General features: G+C 38.8%; 1 protein-coding gene across 4 annotated transcripts in view; it reads right to left on the bottom strand.

Moving 5' to 3' along the window:
• The window catches only part of LYST (lysosomal trafficking regulator), a 710,683-nt gene that overhangs the window by 105,679 nt on the left and 584,718 nt on the right, over positions 1–20,286 (bottom strand). For all 4 annotated transcript variants that reach the window (XM_063443375.1, XM_063443377.1, XM_063443378.1 and 1 more), the window contains 5 exons: positions 14,645–14,785; positions 13,147–13,364; positions 11,928–12,158; positions 2,513–2,702; positions 2,294–2,430 (listed from right to left, as the gene is read on the bottom strand). In XM_063443375.1, coding sequence (XP_063299445.1) covers positions 2,294–2,430; positions 2,513–2,702; positions 11,928–12,158; positions 13,147–13,364; positions 14,645–14,785 — 917 coding nt within the window. The remainder of the gene's footprint in view (positions 1–2,293; positions 2,431–2,512; positions 2,703–11,927; positions 12,159–13,146; positions 13,365–14,644; positions 14,786–20,286) is intronic.

Here is a 20,286-nt window from a genome sequence, read left to right as displayed (position 1 = left end):
AAATACAGTTGCAAGAAAAAGTATGTGAACCCTTTGGAATGATATGGATTTCTGCACAAATTGGTCATAAAATGTGATCTGATCATCATCTAAGTCACAACAATAGACAATCACAGTCTGCTTAAACTAATAACACACAAAGAATGAAATGTTGCCATGTTTTTATTGAACACACCATGTAAACATTCACAGTGCAGGTGGAAAAAGTATGTGAACCCTTGGATTTAATAACTGGTTGAACCTCCTTTGGCAGCAATAACTTCAACCAAACGTTTCCTGTAGTTGCAGATCAGACGGGCACAACGGTCAGAAGTAATTCTTGACCATTCCTCTTTACAGAACTGTTTCAGTTCAGCAATATTCTTGGGATGTCTGGTGTGAATCGCTTTCTTGAGGTCATGACACAGCATCTCAATCGGGATGAGGTCAGGACTGACTGGGCCACTTCAGAAGGCGTATTTTCTTCTGTTTAAGCCATTCTGTTGTTGATTTACTTCAATGCTTTGGGTCATTGTCCTGTTGCAACACCCATCTTCTGTTGAGCTTCAGCTGGTAGACAGATGGCCTTAAGTTCTCCTGCAAAATGTCTTGATAAACTTGGGAATTCATTTTTCCTTCGATGATAGCAATCCGTCCAGGCCCTGACGCAGCAAAGCAGCCACAAACCATGATGCCCCCACCACCATACTTCACAGTTGGGATGAGGTCTTTTGCGCCACACATAGTGTTGTGTGTTTCTTCCAAACAACTCAACTTTGGTTTCATCTGTCCACATAATATTTTGCCAGTACTACTGTGGAACATCCAGGTGCTCTTGTGCAAACTGTAAACGTGTAGCAATGTTTTGTTTGGACAGCAGTGGCTTCCTCTGTGGTATCCTCCCATGAAATCCATTCTTGTTTAGTGTTTTATGTATTGTAGATTCGCTAAAAGGGATGTTAGCATTTGCCAGTGACTTTTGTAAGTCTTTAGCTGACACTCTATGATTCTTCTTCACCTCATTGAGCAGTCTGCGCTGTACTCTTGCAGTCATCTTTACAGGACGGCCACTCCTAGGGAGAGTAGCAGCAGTGCTGATCTTTCTCCATTTATAGACAATTTGTCTTACCGTGGACTGATGAACAGCAAGGCTTTTGGAGATACTTTTATAACCCTTTCCAGCTTTATGCAAGTCAACAATTCTTAATCGTTGATCTTCTGAGAGCTCTTTTGTGCGAGGCATCATTCACATCAGGCAATGCTTCTTGTGAAATGCAAACCCAGAACTGGTGTGTGTTTTTTATAGGGCAGGGCAGCTGTAACCAACACCTCCAATCTCATCTCCTTGATTGGACTCCAGTTGGCTGACATCTCACTCCAATAAGCTCTTGGAGATGTCATTAGTCTAGGGGTTCACATACTTTTTCCACCTGCACTGTTAATGTTTACATGGTGTGTTCAATAAAAACATGGCAACATTTAATTCTTTGTGTGTTATTAGTTTAAGCAGACTGTGATTGTCTATTGTTGTGACTTAGATGATGATCATATCACATTTTATGACCAATTTGTGCAGAAATCCATATCATTCCAAAGGGTTCACATACTTTTTCTTGCAACTGTAAGTAAGTAAGTTTTATGTGAATGTGATGCATACTTTTAAAGTTATGAATATTGTGTAAAACTGTATTTTCCTGCCTGTGATAATTACATTAACCCATTTTGTAAGGTAAGGCAGAGGGGAGGATTTTGTGTGGGGGTGTCATGCAAGTCTTGAGACAAGTAAGACTTGCCTGTCAGAGCCCTCTGACTAAACTTGTTCTGCTATGACACCTCAGACTGATGCAGAGCCCTTGTAATATTACAATTAAACATCCCACGAGTTACCCATGGGGGTAACCAAGGGGGTACAATAAGTCACTTACTAAAATTATTATTAGAGCACCCACCTGCAACCAATGTGTAGGAGTTTGGGAGGGACATACTATTTTCACCAGAACAACTACATTAAGCTGTATTAGTATCATTGGAGACTCATTTGCTAGTGGAAGAAGGAAGAGAACCTCCCTGGCTGTCTGATTGATGTGATAATTTCATCAACGTTTCTCCTAGAAATAGTTACTATCATATTTGCAATTAAGATAGGATACGCCTCACACAAGTATTTCAGTAAGTTGAAGTGCTTTGTGGTTGTGGAGTGGGCCTTTAATGAGAAGCCAACGTGCACATTTCATAGGAAAATTGTCAAAGGCAGATCATATTGAAAGATAATTCTAGAATTTTGAATAGATGCTATATATGTAACTAAGAATACCTGATGCAACTCAGAGCACTGTATGAAATTCACTGGAGGCTCACTCTGTTTGCTTTTCAGTCTTAAAATGTTATCTGCGTATCCCCAACTAAGGATTGCAGACCACTGAATATCAGTACTGTGCATGCTCCGGACACCTGAAAGGAAAATAAAAAAAGCAATTTAAGATAATCTAAATCCTGATTAAGAAATGTTAGGATATTATAACTAGTAGATTACCTTGCTCTTTACTGTAGATCATCATTAAGCAGAATTTCCAAGACAAGCCACATATTGCCCTGGTGGGTAAAGCCTGTAGGGAGCCAAACCGTTCTCCATGAGGCTGACTAAAGCAAACACTGGGGTCAGGAGCACTGGGAGACCCAACATATTCACCCCATTTCAGACCTCTTATCCATGGTAGAGGACTCTGTAAAGACACATGTTAACAAAATAAATATTTTAATGTGGGAATAAAACAAATATAATCAAATTATAAAATAATCAAACAAATATAATCAATTATGCATGTATGAGTTGATTAATTGATCAATTCAAAGTTAAAGCAGTCTGTGCAATTATTCGCAAATGGAAGAAACACAAAATAACTGTCAGTCTCCCTCGGGCTGGTGCTCCATGCAAGATCTCACCTCGTGGAGTTTCAATGATCATGAGAACGGTGAGGAATCAGCCCAGAACTACACGGGATAATCTTGTTAATGATCTCAAGGCAGCTGGGACCAGTCACCAAGAATACAATTGGTAACACACTATGCCGTGAAGGACTGAAATCCTGCAGTGTCCACAAGGTCCCCCTGCTCAAGAAAGCACATGTACAGGCCCGTCTGAAGTTTGCCAATAAAAGCTGAATGATTCAGATGAGAACTGGGTGAAAGTGCTACAACCGCCAAAAAACATCTGTGCTAAATAGTTTCTAAATACCCAATGTTAACCTGTTCTTAGCTTTTTTTGTAAAGGTATAGGGCTATAAGTACAAGTAGCACTTTGCTATTTCCAAACAATTTTTTTTTTTTTCATTTTCAAAATTAACACAAGTTACATTGTAATAATGATATCTGTCGGAAATCCGCAAATAACCCTTCACATGCATATATTTTTAAAAAGAAGACAGCTTATGGTATTAAACTTGGGGTATTTTGACTCTTTTCATGCAACCATTTTACCACCAATTTAGGCCAAAGTAAAAAAAAAAACCTAAATAATTGGTGATTTTTTTTTACACACATAGCAATTTAACCCCTTAACGACGAGTGACGGACGAGGTCCGTCACTCAGGGGAATGCGTTAATGACGAGTGACGGACCTCGTCCGTCACCCGTTAAAATTAACCCCAGATCGCCGCAATCGCGGCGATCGTGGGGTTAATGGTGCTCCGGTCTGCCTCTGCATTAGAGGCAGACCGGGAGCACCGGATCAGGCTGCCCCAGTACATGTGCCCGCTCTGACAGCATGTCTGAGCAGGCACATGTGCTCTCTATACTCACCTCCGCCTCCCTGCACTTCCTGGTTCTGTGTGAAGTGCAGGGAGACGGATCTTCAGTGATCCTGCCCCCTGGTGGAAAAAAAAAAATAGTAAAACTAAAATCCCACCCCCCTTTACCCATTTTAATAAAAAAGTAACCCCTTCCCTGCCAATTGATCACTGACTACAGTGATCAATTGGCAGGGATTAAATTTTACTAAGATCTGATTTTTTTTTAACCCCTGAGGGTTAATTCTTTTTTTTTTTTTTAACCCTCAGGGGTTCAATTTATTTTATTAATTAATTTAAATATTTTAAAATTATAAATTTAGCTAGCTGGGGAGGGTGGAAGTTAGTGGGGAATTGGGGGATTTAGTATTACGCTAACTAGGGGTTAACGTTAAAAAAAGTTTAAAAATAAGCTTTAAAAAGTTAAAAAATTAAGTTAAAAAAAGTTTTAATAACATTTAAGTAAAAAATTTAAAAAAATAAACCCTTTACCCAGTCCAAATAAAAATTAACCCCTTCCCTGCCAGTCGATCACTGCCTACAGTGATCAAAATACAGATCACAGTATTATACTGTTCTAATTTTTTTTTTAACCCCTGACGATTAACTTTTATTTATTTTTTAACCCTCAGGGGTTAAATTTATTTAATTAACTAATTTAAATATTGTATAATTAAATATTTTGCTAGCTGGGGTGGGTGGGAGTTATGGGAAAATGGGGAATTTACTGTTAGTGCTGCTTACTGCTAGTTAGGGGGTTAACATAAAAAAAAAAGCTTAGAAAAATGTTAAATCTGTAAAAAAAAGTTTTACGAAAGTTTAGGAAACTTTAAAAAAATGAATAATCAAAACAAAAGTTTAAAAAATAGTTTTAAAAAGTAAAAAAAGTTTTAAAAAGTAAAAAAATACATTTAATAACGCTCATTACCACTACACCTGGTACAAACTAGCAGAAAAATGATCCCACGCTAAGGTTCAAAATATGCCTTTTGAAATACCCTGGGATGTCTTCTTTAAGAAATGGTATGGCTTTATGGGGTATTTGGTTTATACAGCCTGGTAAAATACTCTAAAATGGGACATGGGCACAGCGTAAAAATTTAAAGTTTGAAAAAAAATGGAATGGCTGTGTCCCAAATGTGCCCCTCCGATGTCCACATATACCTGGCAAAGGTACATACGGGGGTATTTTTGTACTCAGCAGACATAGCTGAGCAACATATGAAGTATTATACAGTGGTAGTACACATAAGGTTTGCAAAATATACTGTGCAAACTCACTTTGTGTGTCAAAAAGGCAGAAAAAAACGCTTATAACCACTACACCTGGTACACGCTAGCGGAAAAATGATCCCACGCAAAGGTTCAAAATATGCCTTTTGAAATACCCTGGGGTGTCTACTTTAAGAAATGGTAGGCCTTTGTGGGGTAGTTTGAATTTAAAACCGGCAAAGATGCTTGGAAATTGCACATAGGCCCGGCGTCAAAATTCAAAGTTCGGTCAAAACTGATATGGCTTGGTCTCCTATATGGCACTGTAGCTTCACAAAATAGTGCCATAGACATACAATGGGGGTGTCCTTTTACTCAGAAGACTTAGCTGAGCATAATTTGGGGGGTTTGAACTTAGTGGCACACATGAAATATACAAAATGCCCAGCAAAAATGCAATCCGTATGTACAAAATGCACAAAATTATTTTTTACCACATACTTTGGCATATATTGGTGAAAAAATGGGGGCATGCTAAGGCACAATATGCACCTTATGATATACCCTGGAGTGTCTACTTTTACAAATGGTAGGCCTTTGTGGGTTTTTTTTGAACCGTCAAACTGTTATAATACCCCAAATGGAAGCATAGGCTCATTAAATCCGTCTCTCAAAATTCTACTGTGAATACTGAAAAGGACAGGTCTCCTGTATGGCACTGTAGCTTCACGAAATAGTGCCATAGACATACAATGGGGGTGTCCTTTTACTCAGAAGACTTAGCTGAGAATAATTTGGGGGGTTTGAACTTAGTGGCACACATGAAATATACAAAATGCCCAGCAAAAATGCAATCCGTTTGTAAAATATGCACAAAATTATTTTTTACCACATACTTTGGCATGTAATGGTAAAAAAATGGGGGCATGTTAAGGCACAATATGCACCTTATGAGATACCCTGGAGTGTCTACTTTTACAAATGGTAGGCCTTTGTGGGGTTTTTTTTGAACAGTCAAACTACTATAATACCCCAAATGGAAGCAAAGGCTCATTAAATACGTCTCTCAAAATTCTACTGTGAATACTGAAAAGGACAGGTCTCCTATATGGCACTGTAGCTTCACGAAATATTGCCAAAGACATACAATGGGGGTACCGTTGTACTAAGCAAAAGTAACTGAACACATAATAAAACTTTGTACAGGAATAGCACAACTTTACAAAATACACATGAGACGTTCTTTGTTATAAGTTTGTGTGCGAAAACCCCCAAAAAACACAATTTTACTCCAATATTTAGCAGAGGTTGGCGGTAAAATGGCTACGTAGAAAGTGTCAAAACAACCTTAGGTAAATAGCCTGTGGTGTCTACTTTATATAAATATATACTTTTGTGTGGCAATTTTGTTTTCTTTTATGGCTATTAGGCTTACAAGACAAACATACCAAATTCTAAAATCGCTCCACATAAAAAGTTTATTTTACTCCTTGTGCTTTGTGACCTGTAACTACCAAAAAAACCTGAAAATCCCAGACACATTATATATTCTGTAATTCAGAACAACTAAATGATTTTATTTTTAATTACTTTCCTTAACCTGCACTAATTATGTACACATTATTATTGCAAAAACTGTAAAAAAAAACACAAAAATTCATTTTTTTGCATATTTCTGTATTTTTTTTATAATAAATAAGCATTTATATATATATATATATATGTGTTACATCAAATTAAAGCCCTTTCTGTCCTTTAAAAAACGGTATATAATATGTGTCGGTGCAATAAATTAGTAAAATGCAAATTGCAGTTGAACGCAAATAGCAAAAAATGCAAAAAATGCCGTTGTCATTAAGTGAAAGACAAGCTTCTGAAGCTCTGTCCTTAAGGGGTTAATAATATATGTACTTAAGGGTTACTGCCAAACAAAACACCCCAATATGTGTTCAGCAAAATCTCCTGAGTACAGTGATATCACCCATGTATAGGTGTGTCGGGTTCTCTGAAGGCTAAAAGACTTGGAGGGTGCGCATTCTAGTTTTTCAACTTGGAATTTTCACAGCTAGTAATCATGCACCCATGTCCTATTTGGGACATTTTTGAAGCTGGCCAATGTAATTTACCCCCATCAAAATTTTTGAAAAGGAGACACCCTATGGTATTTCAAATGGTGGTATTTAACCACTTTCTATGCACTAATTCTACCACCAGTCTTTGTCAAACTTTTGGGTAGTCATTTTTTGTTTTATTTTTCTCTCACATTGTAATTTAGGCATGGATTCTCAGTTCCTGTTATGTATTACTGACAAGGAACACCCCAATATGTGTTCAGCAACATCTCCCAAGTACAATAGTGTCCACAATGTACCGGTTTTATGGGTTTTTGCAAACGTACAGGGCTTTCCTCTTTTCCATGTTGGCACATTGAAATTTGCCAGATTGGTTTGCTGGGCCTATGTTGCCCTTGAGGCTGTATAGAAGCCCAGGAATGAAAATTAACCCAATCATGGCATACCATTTGTAAAAGTAGACAACCCACGGTAATCAAAATGGGGTATGTCCAGTATTTTGCAGTAGCCACTTAGCCACAAATGCTGTTCAAATATTTGTGTTCAGTGAAGTCTCCCAAGTATAACAATATCCTCCATGTGCAGGTTTTATGGTGTTTTGGAAAGTTACAGGGTCAATATAGGGCTTGCCAGATAGGTTTGCTGGGTCTGTGTGGCCTTTTCAGACCATATGGTAGCCCAGGAATGTGGAATAACCCCATCATGGCATACCATTTTCAAATGTAGACAACCCAGGGTATTCCAAATGGGGTATGTCCAGTCTTTTGTAGTAGCCACTTAGCCACAAATGCTGGCTACATCTACATATATATATATATATATATATATATATATATATATATATATATATATATATACACACACACACTTAAAAAAAAAAAAAAATATTAACTATATTTTTATTTTATTTTTTAAAACTTTATTCTAACTTTTTCCACCAGCAGGGGGACTGCCCTTCAGTTCAGGCAGTCCCCCCTGCTGGCAGCACTATGGACACCTATGGGGTCACATGGTCCCTGGAAGTCCTTTTTTGCAGATGGGCTTAGTACAGAGAGTCCCCCCAAAGAAGAAGACCCATCTCTGTCGGGGGAATGCAGCAATCTGTAAGTACAAGGTAGAGGGAGGGTAAGGGTTCATTTTATTGATTTCATTTTTACTATTTACATATATATATATATATACACACATATATATATATATATATATATATATATATATATATATTTATTTATTTAAAAAAGTTATTTTTACTTTTTAATCTTTTTTATCTTTGTCTATTTTCACGATCATCTGGATACCGTACACTCCATACTGTACACGCTCATCCAGACATCGTACACCACATACTGTAGTCAATTACATACACTGCTCAAAAAAATAACGGGAACACAAACAACACAATGTAACTCCAAGTCAATCACACTTCTGTGAAATCAAACTGTCCACTTAGGAAGCAACACTGAGTGACAATCAATTTCACATGCTGTTGTGCAAATGGGATAGACAACAGGTGGAAATTATAGACAATTACCAAGACACCACCAATAAAGGAGTGGTTCTGCAGGTGGTGACCACAGACCACATCTCAGTTCCTATGCATCCTGGCTGATGTTTTGGTCACTTTTGAATGCTGGCGGTGCTTTCACTCTAGTGGTAGCATGAGACGGAGTCTACAACCCACACAAGTGGCTCAGGTAGTGCAGCTCATCCAGGATGGCACATCGATGCAAGCTGTGGCAAGAAGGTTTGCTGTGTCTGTCAGCATAGTATCCAGAGCATGGAAGCGCTACCAGGAGAGAGGCCAGTACATCAGGAGACGTGGAGGAGGCCGTAGGAGGGCAACAATCCAGCAGCAGGACCGCTACCTCCGCCTTTGTGCAAGGAGGAACAGGAGGAGAACTGCCAGAGCCGTGCAAAATTACCTCCAGCAGGCCACAAATGTGCAGGTGTCTGCTCAAACGGTCAGAAACAGACTCCATGAGGATTGTATGAGGGCCAAACACCGTGCAGGACGTTTGGCATTTCCCAGAGAACACCAAGATTGGCAAATTTGCCACTGGCGCCCTGTGCTCATCACAGATGAAAGCAGGTTCACACTGAGCACATGTGACAGACGTGACAGCTGGAGCCGCCGTGGAGAACGTTCTGCTGCCTGCTACATCCTCCAGCATGACTGGTTTGGCAGTGGGTCAGTAATGGTGTGGGGTGGCATTCTTTGGGGGGCCACACAGCCCTCCATGTGCTCACCAGAGGTAGCCTGACTGCCATTAGGTACCGAGATTAGATCCTCAGACCCCTTGTGAGACCATATGCTGGTGCGGTTGGCCCTGGGTTCCTCCTAATGCAAGACAATGCTAGACCTCATGTGGCTGGAGTGTGTCAGCAGTTCCTGCAAGACGAAGGCATTGATGCTATGGACTGGCTCGCCCGTTCCCCAGACCTGAATCCAATTGAGCACATCTGGGACATCATGTCTCGCTCCATCCACCAACATTACATTGCATCACAGACTGTCCAGGAGTTGGCAGATGCTTTAGTCCAGGTCTGGGAGGGGATCCCTCAGTAGACCATCCACCACCTCATCAGGAGCATGCACAGGCATTGTAGGGAGGTCATACAGGCACACTACTGAGCCTCATTTTGACTTGTTTTAAGGATATTATATCAAAGTTGGACCAGCCTGTTGTGTGTTTTTCCACTTTAATTTTGAGTGATTTTGTTGTCAGCACATTCAACTATGTAAATAACAAAGTATTTCAGAATATTTAATTCATTTAGATCTAGGATGTGTTATTTTTGTGTTCCCTTTATTTTTTTGAGCAGTGTATGTAGAATATGTACACACAAGCAGCGATGACTGCCAGGAAGATGACACTTAACAATTTAAATTCAGGTCCTCTTTTACCGGCATCATTGCATAATAAGCATCGCCTATCTTTGAATTTCCCGCGAAAGTAACCATGGCAACCCGCATAAAATTCTGTACTTTTTAAATTTCTTTTGTGTTTAATGATCCATTTTTTGACTATGATTATTTATTAATACAGTTGAGAGTATGCATATTGACTGTATAGAATGCCAAACTAGTTTTGAAATGTTAAGCAAGTTCTCAAAACAGCTGGTAATTAAAACTGCAAAGCCCTTATAAGAAGCAAACCACAAGTCAGCTCAATATCCATTATTAAAGCCGCAGGAGCAGAGAAACATGTTTGGAAGCTGACTCCTTACCATTATTATCAAGGACCTTTACACAGCAGCTCACCAATCATCACAGCAATCCTGTAACATCAAACAGCTTGAAAACCACCTGGGACACCGATAATACTTATCAGGTCTGAGGCACAGGATGTTTTGTATCATTTTACAATGAACAACAGACTAACCATGTACATTATAACTATGTACTCCTGTATTTCACAACTGGCAAGACTGCAAGCACTAGTTTTATTTCATTTTATTTTTCATCTTTTCTAATAAAGTATTGTATTTTTAACTATACTGGATCAGTATCTTTATAGTTACAAGGTTAGATATTTTTAAACATTATTACGTGCTTTTACAAATCTGCATATTGGTGAAAGAATGTGCGTAATAGCTGGGAATACAGAACGCTGGATATAAGGATCATTTTATACAATACACTGCATCAGATAATTCTTCTATATAGTTAGATATTTGTATAACTTAAAATTTATCTTACTAATTTTAAAATCTATCTTTTTTTTGTACTTTTACTCACCAATTTATTTATTTTTTACTAATTTACATTTTTTTCAATTTCTTTACACTTTTACTCAAATTTCTTATCCGATTACTTTATTATCTATGAGACAGAGTCATCACATGACAGGGAGAGAGCACTTCTAATCTTTAACATTACATTGGTACCTACAGTGTCACTTTAAAGATGAAGCAGAGTTTTCAGCTGCAATCATCTGAAGACCCATTTTTGATCCAACATTCCTCCCCCACACATTTTCTCTCAAATATTTATTGACAGGATACCATGCTAACTCCTCTACGAATATGAAACAAGTTTGCATTTTATTTCATAAAGACTGGGCCTTTTTGTTAAAGGGAAACTGTAGTCACCTGAACAACTGCAGCTTAATGTAGTTGCTCTGATCAGTATAGTATGTCCCTGCATGCATTTTCATATAAAACACTGCCTTTTCAGAGGAAAGGCATTGTTTACATTACAGCCTAGGGAGTCCTCCACTGGCAGCCACTCAGATGGACACTGGAGGTGCTTCTTGGACACTGTGCAGCAATGCCGTTCAGCGTCTCCATGCTCTGCATTGAAAGCATTGAGATTGGCCCACTATTGATGATGTCACCCAAGTAGGCAGATCAGGGGCAGAGCCAGCACTAGCAGACTGAAATAAAGGTACACTTTTACTATATTTATGGGGGCAAAGTAGGGTCACAGGGGCTAGATAGTTGTTTTAACACTATAGGGCCAGGAATACATGTTTGTGTTCCTGATCCTGTGGTGTTCCTTTAATAATTGAACTTTTCCCAAATGTACCTCAGAATATTTTGCAAGACATATTTGATGTACTATTTCTCTCTGAAACCCAATACAATCTCAACTCAAAAAATCAACAACAGAACATTTAGAAAAAAAAGAAAAATACACATACACCGATACGTGTATGTGTATACATATATATACAAACTCATGGGGAAAAGAACATACACCCTCTAATAATTCTATTCTAGTTCTTTCATGACATAAAACAAATCATCTGTTCCTTAGCAGGTCTTAAAACTAGGTACCGTAATTACAGCCTCAGATAAATAGCAACACATGACATATTACACTGTGTCATGATTTAGTTAATAAAACTAAAGTCAAAATTGAGAAGCCATTACATACAGGATAAGCATTTTCCTTCTGGCTTTCTCGGGTTTCCCGAAATGCAAATTGAACTAGTAATCCCATAGCAGCAGGAAGTTCCCCTTCCATTAGAAGTCTGGACCCAGGTCGGCTGACATGTGCAGACTGAAACAGTTGTCGTGGTGTCTGGCCATATGTTTTAATCATGGTTTCCAAGGCACGCCTCTGAACGGGATCTTCAACTGCAGATACATCCATTCCAAAATATGTCTGTAATGGACATGGAAAAAAAAAAGTAATGTGTGTCAATGTTTTATTTAATCTAATATAATTGTATAAAGGGCTACTATATTCCAGGTAGGTGTGCAAATAACAGGGGGAAAAAATAATGCACCTGTGTGCATAAGTTACTTATATGTAAAATAAAGTGCTTTAACTAATGCATCAGCAGTGGTGCCCAAACTGGTCCTGAGGGCCCACCAACAATCAAGGATATATGTCCCTGTTTCATTCCAATGGAGGTACTGACAAAACCAGAACTGTTGGTGGGTCTTGAGGACTGAATTGGGAAACACTGTTCTAAAGAGCATACATTTTTTACTGTAAAAGCCACTCATTTTGGAATTTAAGGCAATGCACAGAGCTTTCATGTCAATGTTTGCTACATTGCCGATTATATTAAACCTCTCCTGGTTGTTAGATAACCAGCTACAGAGCACTCAGGAAATATGGTTACTTTTTAATAAGCGTAAATATTAAAATAATTTTACTTAGTTTGAATATTGCAATGTAATTTATGCCAATGTAAGTTTAAATGAAAAATTGTTAAGTGTTTTCATATACCAAGCGGCTTATTTACCAAGTGGGAATTGTGGAGAATTGCATATTTTCAGAACAAAACTATTGGGGTGCAAAAAAAAAGTTTTTCAAATGTTGCTATTTTCGTCTAAAATCTGACAATCTGTAGTTCATTCTCAGCAATTCTCATTTTAGTGAATATGCTTGAATGTATATTTTGAGAGATGAGCAAATATGGACACCTTTTTACCCCAACTGGCTGCCACCTAAAAATGCACACAAATGGGATAATTTCGCTAAATTATTAGAAATTTATTTTCCAGAAAAGTATACATTTCATAGTTTGTTAAACACCACAGGTTTACATTTTATCCACTGTTAACAATCCACTGTCAATGTTTAGCAATCTTATATACAATGTTTTACATAGATCTACTAAACACATAATACCGACACCTACTGCTGGATGGAACACATTGATAGCTTGTACTGCGGCACGGCCCTTCTGTTTATAGCCAAACACAAGATCAATCCAATGACAAATTGTTTGAGAAACGTGATCTGATTCCAGTGCCTGGCGATGAATCAAGATAAAGAGACGCGAATCGTTTCGTGCCCAAGGTGGTAAATTGACATGATTCACCCTCTCACCATTTTGTCGAACACCAAAATCAAACCCTAGATATTTAGAATAGAGCATGAAAATAACATATTTCAATTAAAAATTACATATAAAATGTAAGTATTGACAAACATTTATTTTGTACATTTACTCAACAAACCTATACCAACAATGTGAATGATAGAATAGACCAAATAACATTTCTGCAAACATTGCAACAGAGACTTTTCCTTATTGCAGTTACAGCTTTGAACAAATCAGCTTAGAGAAACTAAACGCACAAAATAGTCCTACATTAGAATTATACAATATGGAACACGGACAGAAGAGTTCAGTGGTTCCTGTGTGGTTCAAGAGAGAACATCTAGAATATGTGTATTGCTTATGCGGTCTTGGTCATATTCTTGGAAATATACACCATAATTCCTAATTCTGTATTGGAATTAATGTAGACAGTTTAGTTGACCATACTTAAAGGGACACTATAGTCACCCAGACAACTTTAGCTCAGTGAAGTGGCCTGAATTCCAGGACCCTCAGGTTTTTACCCTTCAGATGTAAACATAGCAGTTTCAGAGAAACTGCTATGTTTACATAGCAGGGTTAATCCAACCTCCAGAGGCTGTCTTCCGGACAGCCACTAGAGACGCTTCTGCGACGCTGGATGCGAAAATCGCATCCAGCGTGTAGAACATCCATAGGAAAGCATTGAGAAATGCTTTCCTCTGGACTGTTTGAATGCGTGCGCGGCACTCGCCGCGCATGCAGCTCCACTAGGGAGCCGACGTCGGTGGGGGAGGAGAGGTCACCAGCGCTGGATTAAGGTAAGTAGCTGAAGGGGTTTTAACCCCTTCAGCGCCAAGGGAGGGAGACCCTGAGGGTGGGGGCCCTATAGTGTCAGGAAACAGGTTTGTTTTCCTGACACTATAGTGATCCTTTAATAACTGTGCTTGTGCTGCTACATATTCCAATAATGTATTGAAACATAAATGTTCTTAAAGTTTAGTCATTTGAATCTTCACAGTACATCATTTAAACTCAAATATTTTGTTTAAATTAACATGACACTACTTTTAGTTTTTTTAACATTGAAGCTGGCAAATGTTTTGACTTAGACACTGAGCAATTCTCAAGCTACCAGAATCCCCACCACATCACATTTTTATATAGAAGCAATACTGTAATAAATAAAGTCTGCATTGAAGAAACTCTCTGTGCCCAAATCTATTTCTGCTGTTGTTTACTACAGGGGTATTGAGCCATTCCTGTCTGTGTGGCATCACATATGATTTTGTGCTGTTTTTACTCTACTTCACTACTTTTAGATTTAACATACCTTCTCGGTTTACCAAAAACTCTGGTAAGTAGAAAAATTCCGGAATCAACTCTTTAACATCAGTCATTGACTCATAAGAAGACAAACGCCATGTTGTATTCATGGAATGAAATGTTCGGTCAGGTATATCAAAACTTTGATCTGAAATGTTAGTGAAACAATTATAAATCCAAGAAACATATAGTCCTTTTGCACACAATCTCCTGGAAATTATCTTTAAACAAATGGATTCATTGACATGCCTTTTGTTATTGTGAAAGTGAATTGTTAAAGAAAATATATATAGTTAGGAACACAAATCTTTGTTCCTAATTACATTTCCACATTAAAAATGATTTTAGAAAAATAAAAAAATTAACTGCTTTTCGGTTCGGCATTCCGAAATTCGGAATTTTCGCAATTCGGGACTTCAGAACTTCTATTGCAACCGCATAGTAGATAACTCACTAATTCCCACGGTATTAGGGAGTTATCTACCAAAAGGCTGAAAGACCTAAATTGGTCTTTCAGACAAATTTACTAATACTAAGTAAAAATTACTTAGCATTAGTAAATTTTGCCCCTACTCGCTATACCGCGAGTAGGGGCATGTCTAGTAAACAGTGAGCAGCCTGTGGCTGCTAACTGTTTTTAAAAAAAATTAATAAAATAGCCCCCACCAGCCCCGCCCCGGTGGGTGGGGGCCCTAAAGTAAAATGATGGGGGGGACCTATTGTCCTCCCCCCGGCCCCCACCCCTGAGAGGTGGGTAGGGGCCCTAAATTGGAATAAGGGGGGGGGACCTAAGGTCCTCCCCCCTGAGCGGTGGGTGGGGGACCTAAATACTAATAAGGGGGGGGGGGGGGACCTAATGTCCTCCCCCCTGACCCCCACCCTGAGCGGCGGGTGGGGGCCATAATACTAAAAAGGTGGGGACCTAAGGTCGCACCCGCCTAGCCCCCACCCCTGAGTGGCAGATGGGGGCCCTGAAAAAAATGTTGTCGTCCCCCCCAGGTGACTAGGGGTCCCCAAACCCCTAGTCACCCCCTCCCTCCCTAAAAAAAAAAAAAAAATTATCCCCCTACCTACCCCCCTCACCCTAAAAATAATGAGGGGGGGATCTTTAACTAAGGACCTGTAAAAAAAAAACAAACAAAAAAAACGATAAAAAAAAAAAAAAAACTTACCATTTGATGTTTTCTTTCTTCTAAAATCTTCTTTTTTCAGCCCCAAAAAAAGGCCAAATAAAAAACCATAATAGCCGATGCAATAAAAAAAAAAAAAGGAAGAGCGCAAAAAAAAAAAAAGCGCAAATAAAAAAATAGCCTTCTTCACCCATGGAGGGCTCTGTGCAGACTGAGCTCTACAGGGCAGGGGAAGGCTTATACAGCCTTGCCCCGCCCTGCAATGAGGCTCAGAGCACTCTGCTTGGTGGGTTTAAGCCATCCAATCAGAGTGCTCTGACAGGTAAATGAAGAGACTGACAGGTAAGTCTCTACATTTACCTGTCACAGCACTCTGATTGGTTGGTTTGAAATCCACCAGAGTGCTCTGTGTCATTTTACACAGTGTGGAAAAGTTCTTTGGAATTCATATTCGGACCGAAACGAATTGCACATGCCTATTATCAAGTTTTACTTGACTATTACCGAGGAAGCCCATTTACTTTGGCACAGCCAAACATAGTGCCATTTTTGTTTTTACACAATTTTGTGTCAAGCTAAGCAATTGGGCATACACACTATAAAAGACACCACAACACTGCATACAGGGTTATTCACAAAAGTGAGATATCAGAGTGAATTCAAAGTGAGTTTCGAAATTTAGGTCAAAGTAGCCATTTTGAAAACAGAGCTGACCTAAAGAATTTTCCATTTTGGCTATTTTGACCATAAATCTGAAATTCACTTTGAATTCTTACTTCTATTCAGACATAGATAGCAGGTGACAATTGGACAAATATACACTAATAAATGGCAAAAAAAAAAAAGCACTACAAGTATATAAAGATATACACAATTAAACAATAGCATTTCTATAAATACAGTTTTTTTTCCCCCAAACATCAGACATTTGTATTCTTTACATTATGGTAACTTTTGCATCTGAGGTGGTATTGAGTACCAAAATCATCATTTGTTATATCTGTTCATTAATATACATTTTTCAAATATATTTAGATTTTATATTCCCTTACAGTCAATGTTCTCCGTAGAGTAGATTCATCAAGCATTCATCCATAAATCTCACACACCTCTACTGCCGGTCACTCTCATCAGGAAGAGGATAATTCCCTGGGCCCACAATGTATATAATGCTTTCTCCCACGGGTTCCAAATTCTAAAACACAAATCTAGATTTTCTAAATTTGTATAAACTGCTTTCTCCATTAATCACTAAAAACCTCCCTGAATTTTAATTTCAGTCGAGCAGTGAGTTTCTGGGGTCTTCCAACGTTTGGCAATACAAATGTTTGTGGACATTAGAATCTGAATTAGGAGCATTTGTAGAGGTTTATTTATTTAAGGGAGGTCTACATGGAATAGAAAACTCTGTATAGGCAGAGTAAATGGTGAGCCCAGGAGTTTTCCTATTATGCATTCTATTTATTATTTGTTAGTGTGGATAGTTTTGTGCAGTCCCACCATATGTGTTTGTGTGAACCAGTGTCGGAGATGCACTTCTTACTCTCTAGTATTTCATTTAAAGTCTTAATTTACGCTTATTTCCATTGGAAAAAAACTCACTGACAGTTAAGCCCTGCCTCTTTCCATTTGAAGAGATTTGCACCAGGGATATACCCCATTAATATGTCTATTGATACTGTGATAGAAAGAATCTCCCTGATGCCATATCTTTTTTTTTAAAGCTGTTCAAAAACCTATATTGTTCTGTAACTATTTTACTTAGAGTATTAACGTTTTTAGATGCCAAGGAGTACTGAACACAGTATTACACGTGAGTTTACAGAGGAAGAGGTTCTATTTCAACTGTCAAAAGTAAAGACAAATAAGTCAATGGGACCTGATGGAATACACCCAAATCTATTAAAAGAGCTTAATGGTGTACTAGCAAAACCATTAACAGATTTATTTAACCAATCATTGATAACAGGAGTAGTCCCAGAAGATTGGAAGTTGGCGAATGTTGTGCCCATTCACAAGAAAGGTAATAGGGAGGAGTCGGCAACTATAGACCAGTAAGCCTTACTTCAGTAGTGGGGAAAGTGATGGAAACCATGTTAAAGGATAGGATTGTTGAACATCTAAAATCACATGGATTTCAAAATCAGAGGCAACATGGGTTTACTTCAAGGAGATCATGCCAAACTAATCTTTTTGATTTTTTTGATTGGGTAACTAAAATTATAGATCAGGGTGGTGCAGTAGACATTGCTTACCTAGATTTCAGTAAGGCTTTTGACACTGTTGCACATAGAAGGCTTATCAATAAACTGCAATCTTTGAGTTTGGATTCCAATATTGTTGAATGGGTAAGGCAGTGGCTGAGTGACAGGCAACAGAGGGTTGTAGTCAATGGAGTATATTCAAAGCTTGGGCTTGTCACCAGTGGGGTACCTCAGGGATCTGTACTTGGACCCATTCTCTTTAATATTTTTATTAGTGATATTGCATAAGGTCTTGATGGTAAGGTATGTATTTTTGCTGATGATACTAAGATATGTAACAGGGGGATTTTCCAGAAGGGATAAGCCAAATGGCTAATGATTTAGGTAAACTAGAAAAATGGTCAGAGTTGTGGCAACTGACATTTAATGTGGATAAGTGCAAGATAATGCATCTTGGACGTAAAAACCCAAGGGCAGAGTACAGACTATTTGATAGATTCCTAACCTCAACATCTGAGGAAAGGGATTTAGGGGTGATTATTTCTGATGACTTAAAGGTAGGCAGACAATGTAATAGAGCAGCAGGAAATGCTAGCAGAATGCTTGGTTGTATAGGGAGAGGTATTAGCAGTAGAAAGAGGGAAGTGCTCATGCCATTGTACATAACACTGGTGAGACCTCACTTGAAGTATTGCACGCAGTACTGGAAACTGTATCTCCAGAAGGATATTGATACTTTAGAGAGAGTTCAGAGAAGGGCTACTAAACTGGTTCATGGATTGCAGGATAAACCAAGGAAAGGATAAAGGAGCTCAAAATGTATAGCTTGAAGGAAAGATGAGACATGGGGGATGTGATAAAAACATTTAAATACATAAAGGGAATTGTAACGGAGCTTCCTGTACCTCGAGTGGGTACCTCCGCCGACGGATGCTCCTAGTGCTTACCGAGGGCTCCAAGCACTTCTCCAGACACCATAAGTACTGCAGACCCCACGAACAGCCGCAGCTTGGTTGGGGTTTCCCCGTCTCCTACCCACTCGGGACCTACGACAAGGCTCCAGGTTCCAGTGGGTGAACCTCTCTTCCTTCAGAGAGTGTAGCAGGAACAGCTCTTACAAGAGCTAGTAATTATCCAAGGGAGTATGAGGCGCATATCTACAATCCCTTGTAGTGATATAGCAATTCCCCCCCAAAAAAGACAAGACTCTAGATTGAGGACGAAGTAGAACTGAAGGTTTAATGGTACAGCTGCTCTTTTATACAGTTTTTCCCCACAAGGTTACCGTCCAGGTGGACCTTGTGGGGCACAGGACATGAAATTCACAATCCAATAAAAACAGAGTTTTACACTCAGTCACTCCCATACTGTGTACACAACCCCTCCCCTCTGCCTGTGATATAATTAAGAAAGACAATGGACTAACTCAGTTAACTCTAAGCAGAAAAAACATACATTTTTACAAAGTCTGAAAAACACACCAAAACACCACATATCCCCACAAATGTCACATCCTAGGATAGTCATGATCTGGGTGAACAACATATCCAAAAATCACCCAGATCAGAGGAGGAGTCTTATTTTTGCCCCACCGTGCACATGGTCCCATGCCCAAAACAGTTCCATACACTCAACGACAAAACACCGCTGGACAATTTAAGATTGCCGCCGCCACATGTTTGAATCTGTTCCAGTTAAAAGTCCAATGGGCAGAAACAGTACTTTTGAACAGTCAGGGTGCCAGGTGGTCCGTTACACCAGCGTCCATAGTCCCAGGGTAGGAGGCTGGCAACAATGCCCCTCTAGAAAGCAGTGGCAAGGTTTTTTTTCGCCACAGGAATCAACACAGTAAAGGAGGAGACTATATTTAAAAGAAGAAAAACTACCACAACAAGAGGACAGTCTTAAATTAGAGGGTCAAAGGTTTAAAAATAATATCAGGAAGAATTACTTTACTGAGAGGGTAGTGGATGCATGGAATAGCAGGCCAGTAAAGCAATTTAAGCATGCGTGAGACAGGCATGAGTCTATCCTAGCTATAAAATAGGGCCAGGGATTAATGAAAGTATTTTGAAAATTTGGCAGACTAGATTGGCTGAATGGTTCCTATCTGCCGTCACATTCTATGTTTCTAGAAACGGACACATTTCTTCCACAGAGGAGCTTGAGTCAAGTAGATTATATAAGGATTCATAACATTCCTCAAATGCTTTACTCATAGCTTCAGGGGTTAGATAAAATTCCCAGATTTTACTAGTAACATGACGTAAAGTCATGATTTTATTAAAGACACGGAGGCGAGTATTATGCATAAC

The sequence above is a fragment of the Pelobates fuscus genome, chromosome 2, assembly GCF_036172605.1.
Source record: "Pelobates fuscus isolate aPelFus1 chromosome 2, aPelFus1.pri, whole genome shotgun sequence".
Lineage (NCBI taxonomy): Eukaryota > Metazoa > Chordata > Amphibia > Anura > Pelobatidae > Pelobates > Pelobates fuscus.
Note: the sequence above shows the minus strand (reverse complement) of the source record. Positions and strands in the feature narration are given on the sequence as shown.